At 35.7% G+C, this 24996-nt stretch overlaps 1 protein-coding gene across 1 annotated transcript in view; it reads right to left on the reverse strand.

Moving 5' to 3' along the window:
• LOC114360371 (paired box protein Pax-6) overlaps nucleotides 1-22884 on the reverse strand; it is a 52681-nt gene extending 29797 nt beyond the window's left edge. Inside the window, exons 1-4 of the mRNA XM_028315072.1 lie at nucleotides 22479-22884; nucleotides 15993-16113; nucleotides 13797-13962; nucleotides 11078-11258 (exon numbers count right to left, since the gene is read on the reverse strand). Of these exons, the coding sequence (XP_028170873.1) occupies nucleotides 11078-11258; nucleotides 13797-13962; nucleotides 15993-16080 (435 nt within the window). The 5' untranslated portion in view covers nucleotides 16081-16113; nucleotides 22479-22884. The remainder of the gene's footprint in view (nucleotides 1-11077; nucleotides 11259-13796; nucleotides 13963-15992; nucleotides 16114-22478) is intronic.
• Between the last annotated feature and the right edge of the window lie 2112 nt (nucleotides 22885-24996).

Genomic DNA, 24996 nt, shown 5'->3' on the forward strand with positions numbered 1-24996 from the left:
GATTATTATTATTAAAATACTATAATAGTGTATTATTAAGTACGGGGATGAACGCTCGAGTGGTTCAGAATGACAATTTCAACGGATTTTTATTTCGACTTTTTATTGTTGTCGCCAAAATGTAACAATTTTTTGACGTTCATTAAAAACGTTTACTGATAATAAGTATTGTATGAATAGATTTTGCCATGGAATATTTAAAGTAGAATATTCTTTCAATGGACAGTAAAGTAAATTAAAAAATGTGTAGTCAATACTACACTTTTTTACTTTTGACGTAAGAGAGAAACAAATTCAATACAATATTTTAACCAAGTGTTTGCAAAAATTATGTAATTTCCCTATCGTTAAATCTGTAATAAGATCGTAATAATCATTACCATAACAATAACCCTTATCTTAAACCACAAAGACATCGGAAACCAAACTGTCCATTACAACTGTAATTACACACAACTGACACTCGTAATCGCCGAATTAAATCTTGCGTTAGAAAAAACACATTAATATTCATTATGGGTCTCGATAGTGTTATTACATTCGATGCCCCTCCCTTAACAAAAAGGAACAAGGATGCCGTTTAATTCACAATAGTGTGGACGCCGCATAAAATTATAATAAATATCTAGAGCGAGATGGTTGTGGAAATGCAGTAGAGTGAGGGGGACGGGTAGCGGTCATTCTTCGCGCAGCCGATGTAAGGCCGCGTCGACACATTCGTAAATCGCATAGGTGACAATGCAGTGACATCTCGTGGGGCTATTAGATGTCGAGTGTTGGGGAATCACACTTTTGTGGCGATACGTAATAAGTCATAACTCATGTGTTAACTGAGAGGGTATCGCCGATCGAAGCGCATTATGCTCGGTTGGATTATTTCGCGAGGGGACCGTGTCACAGTTTCATCTGTGAAATTATTGCAGTTGCAAAAGATGAGCGTTCCGGTAATTTAAATGTTTATTATAGTTAAATCGTGGATATTATTAAGTGTAGCGACATTCGTTTTCTCACATAAACAAATTATCAACGAGCACTTAGAATTTAGATGAAATTATAATCGATATTGATTAGTTTCCTTGTTTAAATAAAAAAGTAAATAATAATAATAATATTTAGAACGTATCTCACAGGTTTCTAAAATATGTACCTATCTAGTTTTTTGCTACGTGATTTCGTAGCACGCTACGCCGTAGCCGCTTCTCTATGAGTGAAATAAATGTGAACTGTCGCGCGGTTACGCTGATATTAGGTATCGGGATTTTTGCATTCATAAAGCTAAATATCTCTTAAGGTTAGTTATGGAACGCGAAAGCTCAAAAACTTAAAGTTGTAAGTGTAATCCCTACTCATAAGTTATAAAAGTAATTTATTTCTGCAAATAGGCTTTTAAAAAGCGTTTCTACAATTCAAATCATGCATGAATGGTTGTCCTATTAAATAAATAAATAAATAAAACGCTTTTTAACGGCAGGACAAGTACCTATCCTGCCGTTACTACCGTAACCGTCCTAAAAGATGTGCCCTACAAGATGTGTGTATAAGGTTCTGGCATTTATTTCTGCTACGTTTCCATTACTTGTACACATACCTAAATGATATGTTTAGTAGGTATATGCACATAAATAGTGTCAGTACATCTGTACATCATAGCTCAGCTGTGTTCTAAGCGCGGGCATCCCAAGCACGATTGGAATGCTAATACCTAGATTGCGTAATGAATGGCCAGTCGGGCATTTGGCGTCGCGTGCGCGGTTAGCGAAATGCTAACAGCGCTTTGTGTGGTTAGATATGATTTTGGCATGGATCATAAGCACATACGAGTAATGTATACTAATATGAGAAACATGGATTAAGAATTTGTTAAAAACGGAAAGGGAGCTATTTTTGACTAAAATCTTTGTAAATGAATCTTTGGTCAAAATTCAATCAGTTATTTGAAAATTAATTTCGAATTAGATACTCTTTCAAATACTGGATGCTGTTAAGGCGGTAGGATGCATTCAGTTTTTTTTTTATATCTACTCCAAGAGAGTAATCAAACTGGAGTAGGATAGTCTTAAAGTTACGATATCTTTGACGTTTTATTTAAACTATTACACAAACAAGTGCATAATTCTTAAATGTTTATAGTCTGCCGTACTTTCCAAATAACAGAACCATTCTGACCTAAGTGAGGTCTAAAACAATAACCTCACTCTAAACAAGCCATTCGAATGAAGCAGCGTTACCAAGAGCTTTCTCGATACATGTAAATCTCGCGTAGTGGATTAAAACCGGCAAAACGCGCGACATATGTCGACTAACACCCTACTCCACCCCTAACGGGATGAGCAGTTTAGAGCAAACAACTTTGTTATGCGTAATTTGATCAGGACTGCGCATGTTTTAAAACTGCATTTGATTTGGGCTTTGAATTTGAATTTAGATAATTATGATAAAGTCGAGTAGGTATAATTGCACAATGCGTAAAATCCGTTGTATTATAATAGAGGCAGGTAATCGTAGTTGACATTTTAAAAGTCGGCTGTACATTTTTGCTGTAGAAACTTGAAACACTGAACGTGTTACAATGTTGTTTTAAGCTGTTGGTAGCACGCAGCTACTTAATTTCGCGTAAATAAAACTTGAAGGGGGAGATACTAGGATAACTAGGGGATGATACTTTTGTTTTGTTGCATTACAATGGCGTAGCGAAATATTGTGTTTTATTCTAACTTCCCATTTTACATTAAACATCGGGAACCGATTTTTTGCTATTCTGAAAACATTGAAGATGATTCAATCATATTTACATGGCACTGTTCCAAGTATCTAAATCGCCAAGCTGTATCGTCTACGTAGGTACATACTATAAGCACATCAAGTTTAACCTTATTACTTATAGCATCTCACATGATTGTAACAGATGCTATTATGTAACAAAATGTATAATCTACGCTGTCGACTGTACTTTTCCCAGTTCCCATACATTTATCTAAGGCCACCAAAATCGGCCCACAAGGCATTCTTACCCTCTCACTTCGGTGAACATCAAACGCAGTCATAATCAGACTAGGCTTTCTTTGATAAGCGAAATTAGCGTCTCGGGGAATTTAATTTGTCTTCAAAGTTGCGTACTTGGGACTTCTTTGAACAAGTACTAATTCTCTGTGATGCCACAATTTAGCATTTCAAAGATACAAAGACGGTCTGTTTACAGTTGCTAAGACGTTCTCGTAGTTTTCTTGGAATAAGAGCGCGAAGCTCTGTGTTAGGTAGTAAATCATTCAGCAACTAAATGGCAAAATTTTAGCTGTTCAATATTTATTCTTTAAAGTAAAAACGTACCTTATTAGGTGAATTTAATGTTGTTGAAAAGAAAAAAAGAACAAGTATTCGTACTTGTTTTTCTCAACACCAGCTATGTGATGTCCATAAGTAGGTGTAAAAAGCTCGTTGGGACATAAGCGATCTGAAAATGGCCTTTTACAGGACACTAATACAAATTATTATTTAGCAATACAAGAATCCTGCAAATTCTAATGATATTTCATAATGACAGTTTCTTGGTAGTGTAATGTACCCCACACTTACATGATAGAAGAACGCCATAGAGTAGGAATTGCCTGACTTCAAAATCCCCCCTTCATATTACAAACTGATGGATCAATTTGCTGTGGCAATAAGCTAAATCCAGATTTAATATGGCGCCCCATGCTGCGAACAACTTGTTATAATTACTATCTTATCCAATACAAGATCTTATCGCCATTTAATACACCGTGTAGGGGGTGGGTATGGACAGCAAATAACGTATTGTTCAATTTTCGTGTATAAAAAGAGTTTTAGTGGACAAACGTAACGTAGCACAAGGGTCTTCGTGAAAGTATGAATGTAGTAATGGAATTAATGTAAATGATTAGCATTTGTTAGCACACCTGTGCAAGTAATGGTTGCAAATTCAGTTAGTGATAAATCATTTAGAGTTAAATGCTGATATCAAATCTACGTTTATGATTGAAAAAAAAAGCAAATATTTTATTCAATTTTAACCAGTATTTTGTGGCACTTATTATGATTGGTCATGAAAAAAGTAGAAGGTGAGGTAATTACGAGCTATGAAACTGCATAATTAATTTTTAGTTAATTTGAAATCATGCACTCTATCATGCATGATCATATCATAATCATGCATGCTGTCAAAAAGCCTGTGACATCATAGTTCCCTATTTTGCTTTAACAAGAAAGCGCTATTACAGCTCATTATCCTGCTNGTATTCTTACATTGGTGGTGTAACTCCCAATATTAGACCCATCATGGTTTTACGTTGATGATTCGGCATTTTAATCTGTCATTTATGGTGTCTGTACGAGGGATGAGTGTAGAGTTGATTCGGGAGGAGGACCCGGGATTAGAACACATACGCAATTTGTACTGTTTGGGAACGTAGGAGAGCCAAGTGGTTAATTACGAAAATGTTTGCAAATACGGCTTTTAGTTTTGTTAACATTTTATTATGTAAACTGAATGATGATTAATTATTAACCCAAAAATATTTTGAGTTTTAGTTACCATTTTACGGTTTTTATAATGTTGTTTTCACGTCGCGATACAATTTTTAGCAACACGACTTTGGGTTAGTTTGACCCAATCATCATCATCATCATCATTTTAGCCATAGGACGTCCACTGCTGAACATATGCCTCCCCCAATGCTTTCCACGTTGATCGATTGGTAGCGGCCTGCGTCCAGCGCTTCCCTGCTACCTTTACGATGTCGTCGGTCCACCTTGTTTGACCCAATGTTGAAAAGGAACACTACCGATAGAAACTCAGTCGGCATCGATTTTTAAATTCTTTAAGCGTAAGATTTTCATCGAACAGTTTTATTTGACACAATAAAACTTCCATCAGGTGTCCAAAACTCTATCACCAGCACGTGCATAAGAAAATCCGCGTGAAATCACGCTCAAAAATATCGCCAGCAAAAAATAATAAAACACTCCATAACGGTGCTAAAACTCGTTCTTAACTATAATGAAATACATAATAATACAAAAATTGCGTGCGCCGGCTTACGCGCACGTGTTGGCTCACTTACTTGCGCTTGAGTGGCGCCCCCAAACTTTTAATGTTGTTTAAAGAACAGTTATTTGGTATAATGCGAACATATTTTGCTGATCGGAGATTTTTTAAACTGTCATAGCTGATATTGTACTTCAAAAATTAGAATGGAAAAGAAGATTATGCTCTTTGATATGAAAGTAACCTATTGAATATAAAAAAAACAAATCAAAGAATAAGAGACAGGTAAAACAAAGATTTATCAGTAACAGTCTATGCTTATGTTTAAATCTACTGAAATCTCTTTCCGGAAAATCTAGTCGAGAATCGGAAACAGCATCTTATTTTGTTGTAATAGGAGTAATTTTGGAAATGTATGTCGTCTGTACATGTACATAGGATTGAGAAAATGTATAAGGGCCCTCGCGTGTTTCGTAAACGAGCGATAGCATCGTAGTTGCATTAGCAACGCACTACAGAAGTGATACCAAGGCGCTACCGACGCGTTACAGCAGCGCGGCTGCATCGCTACAAAAAGTCGTCGTCGGCGAGGGCCCTAATGGTTTGTTTTTCATTTTCATCTTGACTTTCACTGCTTATGGTTTTCCAAATTAGGTACTAAGCCTATTAAAGCCTATACAGAAAATTAGTTGCTTTTTTAAATGTAAAAGTAGAGCGTAGCGAAATAGTTAATCAAACTTAACGACTTGGATTTAATTTCCAAGTTCATAATGTTTAGACACTTAATAAGTGTTTGTGTTCATTGCTTGGGTGTACATTAAAGATCTCCACTCAGTAGCCACTTATTTTTATAACTAATCCAGAGTCGCAACAAACGCAAAATGCAAAATAAATGTCCCCGGGCAAAGTTGCGAGTGACAACAGAATTAACCACTCGTGACGGACAACTGCATTCTTATTTGCTCTTCCGATTACACTCGACATCAATGTAAGCCTTAAATCCTCAGAATTGTGGTATTAATTTCTCTCCAACACTTCTTAGTTTTGAATAACTTTCATCGTTTCGCGATCCAATTAATAAGCTGACCTAAATTTTGGGTGTTACGGTTTGTATTCGCTTGCGGACGGATGTGACTTTTCTTTGAATTTGCTGTTAGTAGAAAATGTGTTTTTGTGTGAGGGGATAGAGTAGGTTTTGCGTTATGTGCGGCGTGATAGGGTAGATGCGACTATCTCGGCCACGCTCGGGCCACGTGCGCGCCACGCGTCGCGTCCGATAATCTTCTTTGGCGCAGTCCTTTGTTACAATTTGTTGCTGCGATGCTAGATAGAGCCCGTGAGATCCGTCGATATGATTCGTAATGATATTTTAAATCGGCGCACTGAACGGGCTGTTTATTGACGCGATTATTGAGATACGATCTCGATTGTTTGGGAATTTATATTAAAACAACCTACATCACCCTTATTAGGTTATTATTGCCATATCCAACTTATAGTAGACTTGACACAATAAAAAATTTAACCAGTTTAATATTGAGACGATACAATACTAATGATTTAATATGTTGGAGTGCCCACCTAGTTCATTTTCTCATATTTCTTTTAATATGTTACCTTTTTTGATGTATTGTTATTTTTCTTATTCTACCCGTATCCAGGCGCTTCCCGCAAACTTCTCCAGGTAATATAAAAAAAAACTTCTCCAGCAGGTCATCAATCCATCGAGTAGGGTCTGCCTAAACTAAGTTTTCTAGTAACTACATCAGGGGTCAGTTCTACGAGCAAGGAGATTGACATTTATTACGTCTATATCAATAAAATACCCGACCTCTAGTCCCAGCATTCGTCACAGCATCGGGACGTCACCCAGCCCCAGTCTGCCAAAAAAATGGCCCCGCGCCCGTCAGCGCTAAGTGACAAGAAAATATCGCGACACAATGAAATAAAGTTGTCATCCCCAGCCCGGAGCGTGCTAAATGCATTAATTTGCCCTGGATTTAGTGGCCCGGAAGTGATTTGCAACGGGAACGCATGTTCTATGCGATATGACCCTGCCGCAACTACGAGCATGCACCCTCTTACCGCACTTTCTTTATTTTAACCGAAATTAAACTTTGTTACGATAACCACTAGATATAGTATCGAATGTAATTGGAAGGTAGGGACGTATGAATAGTTATTAGGGTTGGCGTAACTAGTTTTAGTTAAGGATCGTTACAGTAAAGGCTTAACTGCTAAGTCGTTATTGTTACACTTTTGAAGTATTAAATTAGCTGCTTCCATATTATTATTTTTACTAAGAATCAGGTGAACCTGATAAAAGACAGTAGCTACGAGTACATCTGGTATCTACTTGTATTTTCTAAGCCGGTCAAGGTTTATTATAAGTAAGTATCTAGTCTCTTATTAAATTCTTGAAGAGAGCGAACCCTGCCTATCTTTTGCCATGAAGTAAGGAAGAATCTTACTACGCCACCCGTTGCTACAACGACACTGGTTATTTAGAAAATTATAAACCAAAGTGTGTCATCTCCCTAGCCACAAATCGACTAAAAGGTATTTTTAACAGCCCTATCCCTATTTTATAATTTGTTAAGCTACTTGCTTAAAATTTTGGTTTAAAATGACATCATTGTTATTCTTATTTCATCATGATCGTGATCGTATTGTATCATGATATTAAATGATACTAGAAAACATTCCTTTGGTTGTCAAACCCATCAACCAGTCTGTATTAAAATTGATCCTGAAAATTCATTTTCCTAGCTCGATCCCATCCATTAGTGTACAGCCGCGCTCAAAAACTCATACCCTTTATACTTTAAAATCTTTCGCGCTTCTTTAGGGGTAAATATGCGGATAAACGTTAATATTCCTGCGAAGGAAGGGTTCCGTGACTTTGAATTGGAATAAAATTATGCAGGTTATTTGCATAATTTTATTTATTAAAACTTTGTTACTTGTGTAGACTGTAGGTAGGTACTTTCGAATGTTCCCTAATACCAGTTTCAGTGCTGTTTTAGTCTTTTCTTAACTATTTTAGATAAACAAGAAGATTTCGATCTTTGTTTACAGTGATAAAATTTAAGATTATAATTATTAAGATCCGTGCAATTATTAAGTTATCCTCCGGTCTTATAAATCATTTATTAGCAAACACTATTGACACAAAAAAATAGTAAAGTTGCGGTATAACTTTCGATCAAATTGTAACGTTTATCTATGGAAACTGATTAGGCTACTGTACTGATTTTATTTTTTAAGTTCACATGTATGTTTTTTCTTTTTTTTTCTGAAGAAATCTGGATTGATTTACAGTTATTTACAATTAAATTACAGTGAACTAAAAAATTAAAAACTAAGGTCGGTTTTTAAGTTTAGTGTCAATGCATTAAACTTTACTATTAATTTATTTATACCACTCGAGTGCTTAATTAATCTAGGAATTTTAAACATTTGGACTTTTAATTTAAATTTAGGTCCTCAGACTGACAATAAATGTTTAAAATGTCGCATTTGAGACCTATTGTTCCTAATTTTAATCCGATATAAGATTTTTTATGCAACTGTACCCACACATTATCATCGGGGTTTTCACTCATCGCTCGTTATGAAATCAGACGGGGCGCAGACGTTAATATATTCAACCTCTACACAACCCTTAAAACAATATAAGTGCCTCTACATATCGTAAACACAGACAGACACCGCCATATATGATGTATATCAACACACAGGGTTGTCAGATGGAGAACAATGTGTTACAACCTGTATATTTTTTGCAAATAATAATAAATAGTTTTTTTCCAAACCATAACACTAATACATCTTAAAATATTAATCACATTAATTAACAAACTTCGTTGTAAGCAAATTTGTTGTTCCCCTGACCTTCAAAAGAGGAAAACCTGAGCTTTGAAGGGTCAGTGGTAAAAGTTTAAAGTCTAAATAGAAGGACAAGTAAATCAAATGTTATTTTAGTGAGCCCGAATATACCTATTATGTATGTTGTAAATTATGTCAGTGTGTAAGTCAAGACTTCTTTAGCCTTCCTTAGTCTGGCTGAGGCAAAAAATATAATATCGTGACAGGAAAGAAAGAAAGGAAAAAAATGTTTTGGCAACAAACTCATGCAAGACTTACATAAATGGAAAAAGAGTTCTACAACAAAATCAGCTATATTTTATAGGAATTACAGGCTTAACCTTGCAGTTTATGATTTTACGAATAATTCTTAGAAACTTATATTATATCCTTGCCGTTATTAATTTAAGCAGCAACCCTACCGCGCTCATCCCTCACCTGTTTATGTAGGTACATAAGCGCCCCCAAGCTCCCCGCTGATAACTTAAAGACTTTATCCACTGTACAGGAATTTTTACGGTAACAAAAGCCTTCATATTTTCTTTATTCATGCCGTGTCAAAATCGCCCGCTTCCCCCTCGGAGACGAAAAAAGAGATAACAGACTAACTCTTTCGCACTCATTACAATTGGGTATGGCCGTCTCGTTTCTAGATTTCTCTCTGTTTCGGTTTTATGTTTTTCGCCGATATCTTCGGTGAATACTTGGCGTTCTTTTTAAATGTCACAGACAGGGTGATGGCGCGTGGTTCTAATTAATTTATGTCCAAAGACATAGTAAAAGGGTGTTTAATATCCCTTAAGGCGAATCGTAAAGTAGACGTTTTTGTAGAGTCATGGTTATTCAGCTTTCGGTACGTTAATTTTTATTGGAGCTCTTAAAATGCCTGAGATATTTTGAGATTTTAGTTGTTATGCCAATGTTAATAGGTTCAACAACACCTACTGTCTCTTTAAATAAGCACGTCTTCGTAATAAAACGATAGAGAAGAAATTTCTAGTAACGCGGTAGGTAACTTTATTTTATCAAACATATTTTCTTACATCACCCGTACGGTCGACAGCAAACTATTATACATTTCTGTTGCAAAATAGCATTTACTACAACTAAATAAGATGCCCCAGTGTTTAGTTTCATGTGCTATCAGACTATAAAATAAATAATTACGTCATGCTTTTAAGGTAGGCTAGATGAACCACTTGCACTTGACGTACAATAAGTAGCATAGCTAGGCTTATTCGAAGCTTAAATTTGCTTCAGCCTATACCTCTCAAATTAAGAAAATTCAATACCTTTATAGGGACTACTCAATACACTCTACAGAGCTCAAAAAATCCATTGAAAAAACATCACCCTGTGCAAAGAAAGACGTATCGACGACTAAAGGATGTCCCAGAAGGGAGCGGCCCCGTATTCAAAAAGGGGAAAAAATGAAGAAAAAAGTTATAACGTCATATTGTTTTGCCACGAAGGGGTGGGGAGGCTGTATAGTGGCGCGATAAGACGAACATATACCGCTATAGCTGCTATAGATACGGCATCTATTGTGTTTTACTGCTTTGCTTTTATGTGCATATACTTTTAAAAAGGTGTTTCGCGGATGACGACGAAGGATTTCGGATAAAACGGTGTCATTTTAGTGCGTGATAAAAAAACTATTCGGCATTTTACGTAACCGTCATAAAGTTGTCGCTGTAATCGCATTATGCTGTGTACTTACGCCTTTTTACGTCTATTTAATTGATGCAAGTTTAAGTTTTGATTCGTCCAATAGCAGATAACGGTGGTGTCTAAAAGCCTGTAAATATATTTTAATAATGAAGAGAGGGCAAATTTTGTTATACAGCCATAACTACCCGTGGACATAATTTGAAAATAACCTACCTATACAAAAGCCAAAGGTCACTGACTGACTCAATGATCACGATATCTCAGAAACTACAAGTGCTAGGAGTCTCAAATTTTGCATGGAACTATTTAGATCGGTGCTCACTAAGACGGGATTTTGACCCTAAGGGGGTAAAACGGAGTCCATGCGCACGAAGTCGAGGGCGGCCGCTAGTATAATAGAGATCCAAATTCGTATGCTCTCTTTTGAAGACCATTGTGGTCTCCGGTTAGTTAAAGTCAGAAGAGGACACTGTAATGAATGAAACTTTCACCTAAGCTGCACAGTAATAGTAACAATCATAAAGCTGTACTCACACTAGGTATGTTATCGGATGTGCAGACTCCTTCACTAAGGAGGCGGTCCCTGATCTCCCACGCGAAGATGGATGGACATTCCCGCTTGTACTGCGCAATCTTGCTGACTACCTCCGCCGTGGCCACTCTAGGCTTCGACCCGCCGATGGCCCGTGGCCTGATGGACCCCGTCTCGTAGTACCTGGAAAAAACGACTGGTCAGGTACTTCTTGGCTTTTACTGCATTTTGGAGGTCTTTAAACGTTTTTAGACTTTTTTTTTCAATTCTTTAATTTGACTTTAAAAACTGGTGTAAAAATGTAATAGCTTTGAAATGATTTTACTTTACTTTTTTAATATTTTTTTTACTGTAAATAAAAACAAACCAGTGAAGGTTGAGGTCTGGGCTAAATTGAGGTTTTTTGAACCCGAAACGAAAATGAGAAAGTTAATCGATCTTTTAAAATCTGACTTTTGGACAGTGCATTCAAAAAGCCATAAACATGGGAATTCACATTAGTAAGCTTTAAGTGGTACTTACATAGACTTTAGAAGACAACCAGAAGATTAAACGCACAGCAAAATCTAATAAATCGTGTTTGTCAGTGTTACTCATCAGAATACTATACCAGAATCAGTGGATCTCTCGTGTGTGAAACTCACGGTGACGTGCACTTATGGCTCCCTTCGCAAGTTCATAAATTGGCTGAGCAGAGGTTATTTAATTTTAAAAATGGGTAATAATAATCCTGCTGTACCAAGCAAGATTATAACTAAAGAAATAAAGTGAAACTTACCTTTTTTGTGATGATTGAACTATCTAATCCAGTTTACAGATAAACAAAAATATTTAAACTTACCACAACAGTGGATGTGAGTGTCTAACTATAAAATTGTTACAGTAGCTCAGTGAACCGAGAAGTCAGGAAGAAAAGTTCGTAGTTTCAAGTTCTATCCGCTGTTGATTTTTTCAATAGAAAAATCTGTTAATTCTTTGTCACCCCACGTAAGTTGTAATAAACAAGGACAAAGTCTGGCGATTTGTAAAATGTGATCTACCTGAGAATCGAATTCAGTTCCAAAAAGAAAATCGATCAAACAATTATATTGGTCAACAGTTCGTTGATGTCGTTTGTACTAAGCGACGTCACCGAACCACTAAAGTCAACGAAATTAAATTTATTTATGTCACTATTAACATAAAAACATTAATATTTTAATTTTGTTGCGATCCTTATAAGTATAAGCTTACAACCAGTCGCCACTCGGCGTATCATGATGCCTTTAAGCGCGGGGGTGGCCGAGTGTTGGGTTTCTGCGCGATGGTATCAGGTTCGAGTCCAGGAAAATAAGAAGTGATATTATTTGTCAGCTGTTTTATACGGGCTTTTTAAAGTTTACGTTTAAAAATAGGTTGCGCAGACAACTTTTTTGTAAACATCATACTTAATCTCTTTTTTTGTATTGGGATTTCTTATTTTTCCTTAAACGACACAAAATCTATACAGCATAAAGTAAGCAGAAATTTGGCACTTAAAATGCTAAATATGTCGAGAAAATCAATTTGAACCCACGACTTTTCGCTTATAAACCAGGGCTGGAGACTGCTCTCATCTCTTAAAACCGATTTTTAATTTTAATGCTATATTTTTTGCCTTAGCCTCGGAAATCAAATCATACGGAACCACGGCCTAAGGCAAGTTTTTAATGAGCAGGTGACCCAGATATTTGATTGGTTTTTTATCCAACGATAGTAAATCTAGCGGTTTGGAGACAACTTTTCATTGTCGCAACTCGGTATTGTATCAACCGCAAATACAAAAACTAATAGACATTCTCCGTCTCAAATCTCAAAAATAGACTTCTCAGGTTACTTATCATACAAGACCAACCTTCATCATCACCTTGGCTGTCTAGTTCAGACGCCATTTTATCCTGACACGTGTCGACATACGCTTGTCATTGGTTTAAAGATCTACGTATGTTGGATTTTAGAGCCACGTAGTCTGAACTAGTTGGTGAAACAATGTCTGCTAGGGGCGAGGTCTTATTAGACTGGTCGATCAATATGTGGTTTTGCTCTGCACATGATCCTGTGGTCAGGACCAGTTAGGCGCTGGATAAGTTACCGACTGCATTTTTGGGATGGTTCAGTATAATGTTGCTGGGTAATATTTGCGGTTAGGCCAGCTATTCGGGCCTTTAGAAATAGTTCCGATTTACAAGATAATGAAATTGATTGTTTACTTACTTGTTCGAGATGGTTCTTGAAAAGACTTTGATGTCAGACGTAGTTTATGTTTATTATTTGTAAAAAAGGCTGACTTTTTATATAGCTAATATAGATTTTCCCCTAAGAGCTCTAGCTCCAGGAACTTCGCTGAGATCCAACTGCTATATAGTGGGTAAGAAGAGGGACGCGTTCACTGACTGATCTGCCGAGGATCCTGGACACGCAACCGTTAGAGTCCCGCAGAATGCAGCTGACGTCATAACCGGACTCCTGCGTATGCCAGCTTCACGATGATCCTCGTTGTGACGCAGCTGCCTGGGTCTGTATAATATCTTTATGAGAGGGTCGTGTTCAAGTGACTGACCTATCCAGGATCTTGGACACGCTGACGTTGGGAACCAGCAGGATTCGGCTGTCATCACATGGAGGGGCTCCGAAGAGCTCTAGCTCCACGAAGTAGCTGTCTAGGTGTTATTGGAGTAAGAAGGATGTGTTCAAGCGACTGACCTGCCGAGGATCTTGGACACGCAGCCGTTGGAGACCTGCAGGATGCGGGAGATGTCGCACGGCCGCGCGCCCGAGTGCGCCAGCTCCACGATCTTCTGCCGCGTGGAGTCCGGCAGCGGCCGCCCTCCTACAAACACGCCGCCGAGCTGATTAACGCCGCTGTGACCTGCCGCATCATAAGCCTGCTTACTCCAATTAATCACGTCTTTTAGCAATTGACACATAGACTTGCTAATGCAACAGGTTTGGGGATTGAACGAGCGGCGTAACGTAACGTTAGTGTGCTGTGGTGCTGTGCTGTGATCTGAGTGAGGAGTAAGGTACCTTACTTCTTATTCAGACTTTAGGGACTAAAGAAACAATAAAATTAAACAATATTCATTAAAAAGATAACGGGGGAGAAAGAAATAGTGCATCTGTGTGACTAGTTTTCATATGAAAAATCTTTAGGTTACAACTAAGGGTCAGCAAAAAGTTGGGTCCATTAAAACATAAAAATAAAGTCAATAAGGTAGTCAAACTTTTTGCTTGTATCATCAAGATGCTAAATTAGGTACGAGTATAACCTATAACCGTGATATTCTAGACGATATTTTTCTCATGAGGATACTTAGGAGAGTGTTGGAGAAATAATATCATCAAACCAATCAGTAGAAAATTGTGTTCTCGATTTTAATTGTGAGAGTGGATTAAGAAAATGTCTTTCAGTTTGGGTGTTTCAGATAGTCAAATCGAGTAGATTCATTGATCATCTTTGATAATGTGTGTATAACTCTCGTCACTTTCTCGTTCATCCATGTACCTATCATCTAATGATGCAATTAATATGTTTTTTTCGATCAAAGAAAGCACGATAAATATTGCTTTCTTTCAAATTAGATAAACTCTCTTCTACCAATACTGAAAAAACCTTTAAAAAAAAACGAAAAAATCGAGAAGTGCGATCCATGTATGTGTCTTAAACTGCCTGATAACCAAGACAGAAAAATGTATGTGTGAGTTATTATAGGGAAAGTATTGATTCAACCGAGCGCGTCGGGGCCGGGACGAGGGCTGCTACGCCTCATTGAGGGCCTCTTGGTCCTAATAATATGTATTCGAACCACTTATTGCTAAATTATGGTGTGTCCCATTAACTTGTAGTTTTATCAATTACATTTGATAATGGGTTAGGGGAATTGGTTTGGTTGGGTGTTGATTTGTGAACGTAGATGTGTGGAATGAAATTAATTAATGTCTCTACGGTGTATTTTTAAATAGTTGACTTTTTGAATCAATGGATATTGTAAAGCAATTAATTTCATAGTAAGTACTTGTAAATGTAGCCTGAATTGTTCATGAAAAATATAAAGTTAATTATTTAGCCTGAATACAGCCTTGTTCGTAGAAGTTTTATATTAGCCTTAATTCAATCGAGAACACAAAACTTGAGTTAGTTGATAATTATAATGTACCTAATCTCTTACTTGTAAGAGAAATAATGATATAAATAGTAATGATTTCGCCTAATCGTTTAAAAATGGACGGCACAGCATAAATTAGGTAATAGGTATGAAGTTTTTTCTTTGGCCGAGGTGTTGTAATAAATAATTGAACTATTTTATAAACTATGATATTACATCCGATTCTGCCGGCAACGGTCGGTCGTCTTGCTCTCTCTCTAAAGGTATATTCACACTATTACAGAATGTGCGAGAAACGATGTGTTATGCTTTGGAAAAGAAAATATCTCATAAAAAATCTGGACATTCTAGGCCTATTTTAGGTCATTAGAAATTGCACCAAAAGCGTTTGAGTGAATTTGAGACGTGCTGTTTGTATTAAGATGCAGGTTGGTCCTTATAATTTCTCTTTGGCCTCTTAAAAGTCGTTTCGCTTTCAGAGCGAAATGTAAATCGTCGCCTGAGTGAAAACCTCGGGAATGCATTTTATGCATGTTATGTATTTCGGTTCGGGAAAATTACTTATTTTACACAGGTTTTTACTCTAAGGCGTCGAAATGACTTAACCGGACTTCACTTCAACTGGACCTCATCGGATATGCCCTAAGTATCGCAATATGAGTGTACTTTTTCAGTTAGCACTTTATTACCGACAAATGCTAGTAGCAGCAACAATAACAACTGTTCAATTCAATGAACTCAGACCGACCGTAACCAGTAAGATAGGTAAAATGGCAGTCACCATTACCTTTACCTTTGTGCGCCAGGTCGTCCATGCGGTCCAGCAGGCTGCCGTCGGGCGGCCACGGCGTGATCGGCGGCAGCTGCTGCGCCGGCAGCATGGTGTATACGCCGTACTCTTCTATGGTGGCGGCCTGCGGTTAAGTGGGATTTATTTAAAGTTCAAATTCAAATACACTCGCGAGCAAAAATATGGAATCACCCTATTTGTTTCGAGCGATCACAACAACTAAATGACAAATAAAAGACAAATAAAAATGGCACCATTTTAAAGGCAATATTATAAACTTTAAATTGATACCACAGATAGATACATAATCATTCGGTTCTTTAGATCGCTCGGTACAAAACATATGGGGTTGATTCCATACTTTTGCTCGTAAGTATATTTATTTGCACAATTTTGGGTAAACATAGTGGTCTTAAAACTAGTATAAGTTGATCGCCAAATTTTGCTGTATAATTGGTCAGCGTACAAATATTTAAATAATTTCTACAAGAATAAATGAATAGTTGAAAAAATCAATAGTCTCAGGTGGGAAGTGGGAAAGAGAATACATGATCTCTCTTGCCGGATGACTGTTCTGACCACTGAGCTACGGAAACATTGGGTAGGGTAAACTCGTCGTTAACTCTTCTTGAGCTAGTTTTCTTTAATTAATGACCATTGCTTACAATTTACAAACCATACTGTTATGTGAATAATGTGGATCTAAACGGAAAATTACATATTTTCTACATCTTAAATATACTTTAGGTACTTTAACTAGGATTTTTTTTATTTTTGGAAATTTTGATAGTTACAAATTATTTTGATATTTTTTCCAAAAACATGTAAAACTGAACTATTTAGAAACTGTTTTTTTTTTCAGTAACATACTACATTATAGACCATACTCATTTATAATATCTCAAAAATACAAGTGAGATACCGGCCAAGAACTTCTTCGTTGTGGATAAAAAAAAAATCTTCCCACTCAGATAATTCGGTTGGAAGACCAAAATTCGAGATCCATAGTACATTTTTACACCCTGTATACATTGAAATTATACAGAAATAAAACAATAATAAGCGGAATAAATAATACCGGTATTACCGAACCAAGTAATTAACGACCAACCGATATTTTATTAATTTAATTTAATTCAACGAATGTTCATTGAAATATGAACGAGTGCAATTTGTAATAATTTTATTTTGGAGCACGAAATAAGTACGCTTTATTTTTGCTGGGAAAACGTATTGTATTATATTTTATTCGATGAATTAATTTGAGCGCACTTATTTGAAGAAAGAAAGAAAAATTGTGTACAAAACTGGTTTTTCTGGCGGATTACCTCGCGTTTAATTCGGTCTGACACGAAAATATTTTGTCGCAGGCAGATTTTGCGATTAATAAACAATTAATAAAGTTAAAAGATATGATGAAAAGTAGATTCTAGATACTAAGACATATAAATATTCACATCCCTTAGATTAGAAGCTCAATTCGTTTACGATCGACTGTAAAAATTTGATGCTTAGAAATTAATCGACTCACCAAGAAGGAAACTTAAGTAAATGGCGTCAAGTACCATATTGGCTCAATAATTTTAGTTTGAAAATGCATACAAACGGTCAGAGTTTCAATAATATCGGTGCAAGTTTCTATTGAAAGTGCCCAGTAATATAAATAAAAGTATTTAGTTAATATAAATAACTAGCGGCCCGCTCCGGTTCGCACGGTTGCAATGGAATTTCCCTGGCTTTTCTCTCGTTTAATGCATGTTTTATACCCTATAAACCTTCTTCTTGAGTCACTCTACCTATTTAAAAAAACCGCATCAAAATCCGTTGCGTAGTTCTAAAGATCTAAGCATACATAGGGACAGACAGCGGGAAGCGACTTTGTTTTATACATGTAGTGATAGTCAATGATTGCTCCTCTTATCGAGCTAGCTAGGCGAACTAGTTATTGATAGTTACCTAACATAATCATACATAGGGGAATGATTTATATTTTTGTAACAACTCAAAAACTACTGAACAGGCTTCAAAAATTCTTTAACCATTAGAGCCACATTATAGTAGCTAGGCTTTAGCAGACCTAGAAATTCACGCAGGTGAATCTGCGGGTATAACCTAGTGAAGTATAGTCACGGTATAGTTGTTGCAATTCACGAAGGCGAGTGAGCTTTATATGTGGTTGCTCGCTACTGTTTGTTTTTAAAACTTTTTGATAGACATATTACACTATCGTTATGTGCATGTACACACACACACACAAGTAAAGCTCACTCGCTTTCGTGAGTTGCAAGAACTACTAGTATCTAACTAATATTATAAATGCGAAAGTAACTCTGTCTGTCTGTCTTGCTTTCACGCCTAAACCACTGAACCGATTTTGATGAAATTTGGCATAGAGATAGTTTGAGTCCCGGGAAAGGACATAGGATAGTTTTTATCCCGGTTTTTTAAACTGGGACGCGCGCGATAAAGTTTTTCTGTGACAGACAAAATTCCAAGCGGGCGAAGCCGCAGACGGAAAGCTAGTTTATAATAAAGGCAAATGTGTCATAAATATAATGTTACACATTTAAAAACCTAGTCAACATTTCCATTCATATTCATATGTGAGTGCGTGCACAAAAATAATTCAACAACATGGTTAATCAGAATTAAATTTCGCCGATGCGTTCATGCGTTAGAACGCCAATCCATTCGCATAGTTGTTTTTGAAAAACATGTGTGAAATCCGTTGCGATGGACTGAGAGTTGCATATTTAGTATTTGGTTTATTATATGTGGATAATGTGTTGGGATTCGTTAATGATGAGCTGGTGAATGAACTGTATACGATGTATAGAGACGCCGTGAACAGTGGTAACTTGGGTTTTCTTTAAATAATATATTTTTTAAGATTACTACATTTTCACCCAGATTTTTCCTACGATTGTGATGCTCTATGAGCTAGCTTTCCCGGATCTCCCTATCTAACATAAAGTTTGCTATGAGAAATAGGTCAAAACATATTTTTTTAATGTGTATTTATAATTCTACTATTTTTTAAATGGGATTAGTGCTATTTAAGCGATTCGGAGTTACCTACTGTTCATTTTTCATAATGGAATTAACTTTCTATTTTTAATTAAAACTTAGGTATGCGTAAAAGGTTTAACCCACGTTATAATAAGATCACATTAATACACCGTTAACAGTTACTTATTTTTTAATTTAGAACCTTCATCATCACAACGCCGACTCTTCAAAAACAACAAAGAATACAACCTTCACGTGGAACGACTAAAAGAAGTAAACGGATTTAAAAAACATAATCTTATCATCAAAGAAGTATTGCGATCTGGAACAGATCCAATAATTTATATCAATAATCCGGTAGAATCTAAAATACCAAATGCGTATCTAACTTTAGAAGAATTCAAAAAAATACTTAGTGAGAGAGTTAAAAAAGAACAAGATTCGTTCAAAATGTCAACGAAATACAAAAAGATAGCAAACACATTTTACAATACAATAACTACAAGAAATCCAATTAATACCAAGGAAAGAGTGTATAAGACAATATCAAATAAGGAAGATACAACAAAGATTAAGAACAAGCCTCCTACCGAAGAACTTAAACCGAAATCATTGAAATTCAATACATCAGGTTTTCCAACGAATGTTGTTCCTACACGAACTTCAACTACGACAACCACGACGAATAATATAGACAAAAGTGTAGACAAAAATGTAACTGAAACACAATCGGTAGATACTTCGATAGACCACCAAATTAACACAACTCCAGGCATATTTACTATCGTTAACAATACAATAATGGAAGATGATAACAATGTCACACAGAATACAATAAGAGAAGAAAACACACATTTAGAAGAAAATAATGATGACAAATCAAATGACGCTACTTTAGCATTAAAATTGATCACAGATGGTCAAACAGAAGAACCGTCTAGAAGTGTGGCAGTAGAAGAAACAACAGAAGAAATACAACCTCATATTTCAACTGTTACAAGTACCGAAACTACCACTTTTAGTACAACTACGACAAGATCGAGAAAATTGAACGTAAGTATTGCTTTGTTAATTAACTTAACACCTAAATTTAACGGTAACTATTACGAAAACCGATGTTTTTTTTGTATGGAGTTTAACAGATTTTTGACGTTTGTCACAGTTAAAGGAAGATGGTGCAACTCCGCCTAATTTTTTCAACTATCGCATCCACTATCCAACTTTGTTTCTTTGAATAGTACACTACGCTAAAACGCTCTTATATATCTGAAAACAGAGTTTGTTTTCAAATGATGTCAAATTCGATAATAGCTTAGAAATCAATAACTACACAGTGAACTGAGTTCACAAACTAGTGTTCTTACGAGTTATTTCTTTACGAAATCTATGGGAGATTTTAAAAGCTCGTAAAAAGTGTCAACTGAATAGTGGCACAGATTACTAATATAATAAATGTATATGTACATAGCCCTAAACAGTAATTAAACTTACATTTAACGATGAATGCAAACTACCACCACTACCGAAGTGCCGAGTCAGGCGGCTGTCAAGAAATACTTTATTTTAAAGTTGACAGCACATTATGACATATATGTATTTAGATTGATATTTTTTTAACTGGGTAAACTTTGTGGGCTCTGTCACATTGACATTTAGGTCGTATATTTGTGAAAAATATATCGAAATGAAAAAATCCCAACTAATATTATAAATGCGAAAGTAACTCTGTCTGTCTGTCTGTCTGTCTGTCTGTNCCACGTTGTATAGTCTAGTTATTTCCAAATTGTAAACGGCTATTAAACCAGCCCTATCGAAATACAGTCCACTCTTTTATTTAAGTTCCCAGTAGGACCCTTTTCATGCGATTAATTCAAAAAATTTCATGATATTAAAATGTATTAAGTAGAATCGCTTTGCCATTGACAGATACATCTGATGACAGAGCTTACATTATTTCTACTTTTGACCACCATGAGCGCTGCGATAGATTATGTTACCCCCACCTAGTACTTCGCACCCAGCGAATACCTATTACCCATTTTTTTGAATAATATTACTGAGTTATCTAGGTGTTTTAATTTCTACACACGAATATTATGTGAAGTTTGCGAGTTTGTTTGAAAATTCTTTCACCAAAGTTTTTCTTGAGTGACATAAGCTATTTTTTCCGTGACTGATTTCTCTCAAATACAATGATACTTTTTAACACGCTTTTCTTAGGTCATCGTGTATGTAACTATGTAATGGAATCTAAAAATCTAAATTACACGCACTTTTAATTCTTGTAACATCATGAAACTTGGCAATTATAACTATGTAGATTAGATGACAATACAATATTATGGTATCATCGAGATGGTCTTATGATGGGACTGGAAGGTGGCCATAGGAACTCCTAAACGAAACGGCGAAATCGCATCGAGTTCGGGATCATTAAATTTGTCTTTTCAAGCACTTTAGTGCTAGATGATGTCTAGGATGCTGCCTTTTAGTGCAGTAATTAAGAGCGTGTTTTTAGTTTTTTAAACTTTAATTTTTTATTATAAGGTTTTTAGTTAGCGTTGCGTATACCTTCTTTTGGTGACAGTCGAAGTTAATATTAATAGGGTAGAGTTTACATAGAGGTGTTCGATTTGCTATACAACTTTGTAAACGGATAAATAAATTTTGGTGAAAATTGTTTATTGTTCTTTAATGCAATTTTTGAAATGTTTACGTGAAACTAATTTAAATGTTTTTCAATACGTTTATTTATCTAGTTATTTTTATAAATATGAGTTGACTTTGGCTAGTAGATTACTCGGATATTTAAATGATGTTTTTGTCTCATCATGTAAATATTGTAACAGACTGTTTATACTAAGAAACACCAATAAGAATCGTATACGACATGTCATGCCATGTTTATACGCAAATAAAGATTCTGATTCTGATTCTATTTAGATTACTATTATTTACTTTGCTACGAGTTATAGTTAAGTTAAATTTCGTAGCGCAGCGCTACTAATAGTGCGTTGAAGTTTTTTGTATGAAGACTTGCTAGTTTTCCCATATTTATTTATGAAAGTAAGCAATAAGGATTATTCTTATGAATCATATTGATATTAATTAATAGATATTATTTTAAATAATGTTTGTTTTTCTTTTTCAGAGACCGAGGGTGTTTGTTGGACGATGACAAAATAAGTTTGTATTAAAGACACTAATTTTTCTACATCAATAAATACATAACTTTAACTTCCAATGTCTCATTATCTTTTAAATATCTATTTTTATTAAATTTTGTAGGTAAGTATCAATAGAATATGTATATTTTCCTTTTATTATACAAACACAGTTTCTAGATTTCTTTTATTTGTATAAATTCGCACGTACGTCTTATCATTAATGATAAAGTAAATGAGTCTACTATTTCATAAAAAGCTTCACTGTAGGTATTCCCTGTAAGTTTTTTCTTATCCGAAAAGTAAATAAACTTACTTTAAGTTACTGGAACTAATAAATCCAAGTTATTGCCAAAGCAATAACTGAGGCAATCTTCAACTGGCCGATTCCACCATCACTGTCAACAATACATTTCGATTCGCATTCAAAACGCTATCACTGCAGGCTGTACGGCTTTTTATTCCTTGTACTGCTCGTCCGAAAACTTAAAATTACGTTCCCGCCAAAACGAAACGTCAAAACGTCAAACGCGCAGACATTGTGCCTTCTATTCGACAATAAAGGCGGCACTTCACTGATTACACAACACAATCTCACGTGGAACTCAACTGGCTGTCTATACCTTTATAACTAGAAGGGCGACTCTATTCGTCTATAGTCAAGCGGGACAGAGACAGCGATATTCCTGAGTGTCAACTCCCATTGTAAGCCGCTTACTGCATTTAGGACTGCTCATTTGAGCGAAAGAGACGCATAGCTTCCGATTATTCAGCTTTAATTGACGCCCCGCCCTTTCCTCATTTAACCCCCCGGTGGTGGGGTGAACTTGGGCACTTTTAAATTATCTATTATAATAAAATTATTTCGCAAAATAAGGGGTTGGTTATGGTAATGATGTGTTTAATTTATGTCGATGTCTTTATCTCTGAATACTTCAGGTGACAGTTATGGCTGCTCTTGTTAAATCATATTGTAAAGCCTTGTTATGACAAGATACTGTTCCATAGTTGTTTCTTGAAAACTTTTTGTTTTTCGAAGTCTTATTAATTTTTACGTACCCACTCATACTACTAATTTATTACCCGTGTGCATAACGATGGTAAACAAAAATAATGTTCATACATAAATATTTCATCATTCATTATCTTATTATTTATTAAAAATTTAAATAAAATGCACTCGCGAGATTATTTTTTATTTTTAGAGCCGGTAATGCAATCCTTTAAAGCCCATGCGGTCCTTTTCCCCCAACCACCAAAAAGGCTTTTGCTGTTGGTTTTCCATCCCGCTTTTTCGCTCGCTCATCATATTTTCTGCACAACTGTGTTATTCTAATCGAAGCAAAACGGGCTCTATCTTTTGCCAGGTAAGGTTTATTTTGTAGAGATGACCCTCTGAAGCTTCTGTCAACATTTGCGGTCGAGTTTCGCGGTTTATCTCCCCCGCACAAAATTGTTAGTCACACAAACATTATCTTTGACCAATGGCACGTAACCGCGAGCCTTTTACAGCCAATCAACGCGCTTCAAATTTTCGGTTTCGCGCGCTTTCGGATTTGAATTTTGTTTCTTTTGTTCGATTTTTGAATTCGGATCGTTTTGTGTAGCGGCACTTTTTCGTATTGCTCTATTTTTCTGAATGTTAATGGCTTTTTAGTGGTGTCGTCTTTGTTTCATTAGATTATGAAGCATAAAAAGCAGCGTTTGGATGAAATGGTGCAAGCAAAAGTGCAAACTTCATCTTCTACAAAGATTCATAATGGTTTTAAAGCTACTTTTGACAATAAGAAAACAGAAAACGAATACAACAAGCGAACAACTAGAATATCAATGCGACTCTACATTTACTAAATTAGTCTCCAAGTCTTCTAAAATGTAAGTCTTAAAATGGCCCTTAATAAAAACTTAATAGGTACATATAATAAGCCCTTGTTAGCCACTTAATTATGACAATATCCATGGATGAAGGAGGTGGGTACTTCTCATTTACACTCAAATTTGATGGTCACACAATAATAGTTCATAAACGGTATAAGTTAGAACAATAACTTTGAAATCAGATGATAAAATATCTATTTAGCTACATACAAAATAAATTTTATCGTAATAGAAGCAAAAATAATACGAAAACATCACATGAAACGATAAAAAACGGGGTGATTTTTCGCGTTCTCATCGTGTCACACCTTCGGTTGCAATGAAACATTTGGTTACTGCATTCACAATTTTCATTCAATTTGTGTGTAGCATATACTAAAATCATCGCAATTAAATATACTTTCCACACAATAGTCAAAAAAATATCTTCTTATAATTATTTCGAATTGAGAAAGCAAAATATGTTGGTCACACGATTTTAGGTACCTAAAATTTTGAGTAATAATACAAGATTGCCGTTAAACCGAAAACCAACAACCAATCACAGCGTTCTATTTGGTTAACGTCAGTCGCGCTCCGGCCATTGGGGAGGTGAGATAGGTCGATCGTCGCTCCGTGAAAAAAATACGTAACTTTTTGTGATTATCCATAGACATACCGTCGCTTGCTTGAACAATGTTTTCTACCTCTAAAATTAAAACAATTTAATTGAAACTTAGGCCATTGAAAACTTAACATGTTAGACTTATTTGTGTAGTATTCGACTTGAACCGTTAAATTCAAATTTAAGGATAATTCATAAAAAACTAAAATTTTCGTCACCTTCGTGGCATCACCTTCGTGGTGTTTTATACACGAAGGTGATTTTAGGCCACGAAAGTGATTTCTTGCTTTGGTTTATTTTAAAATATAGTGACTGGTGTTTATGTTTTTACAATATTTTAATAACTAATAAA

Source organism: Ostrinia furnacalis, unplaced genomic scaffold (assembly GCF_004193835.3).
Source record: "Ostrinia furnacalis isolate ACB-3 unplaced genomic scaffold, ASM419383v2 OfSCF4979, whole genome shotgun sequence".
Classification (NCBI taxonomy): domain Eukaryota; kingdom Metazoa; phylum Arthropoda; class Insecta; order Lepidoptera; family Crambidae; genus Ostrinia; species Ostrinia furnacalis.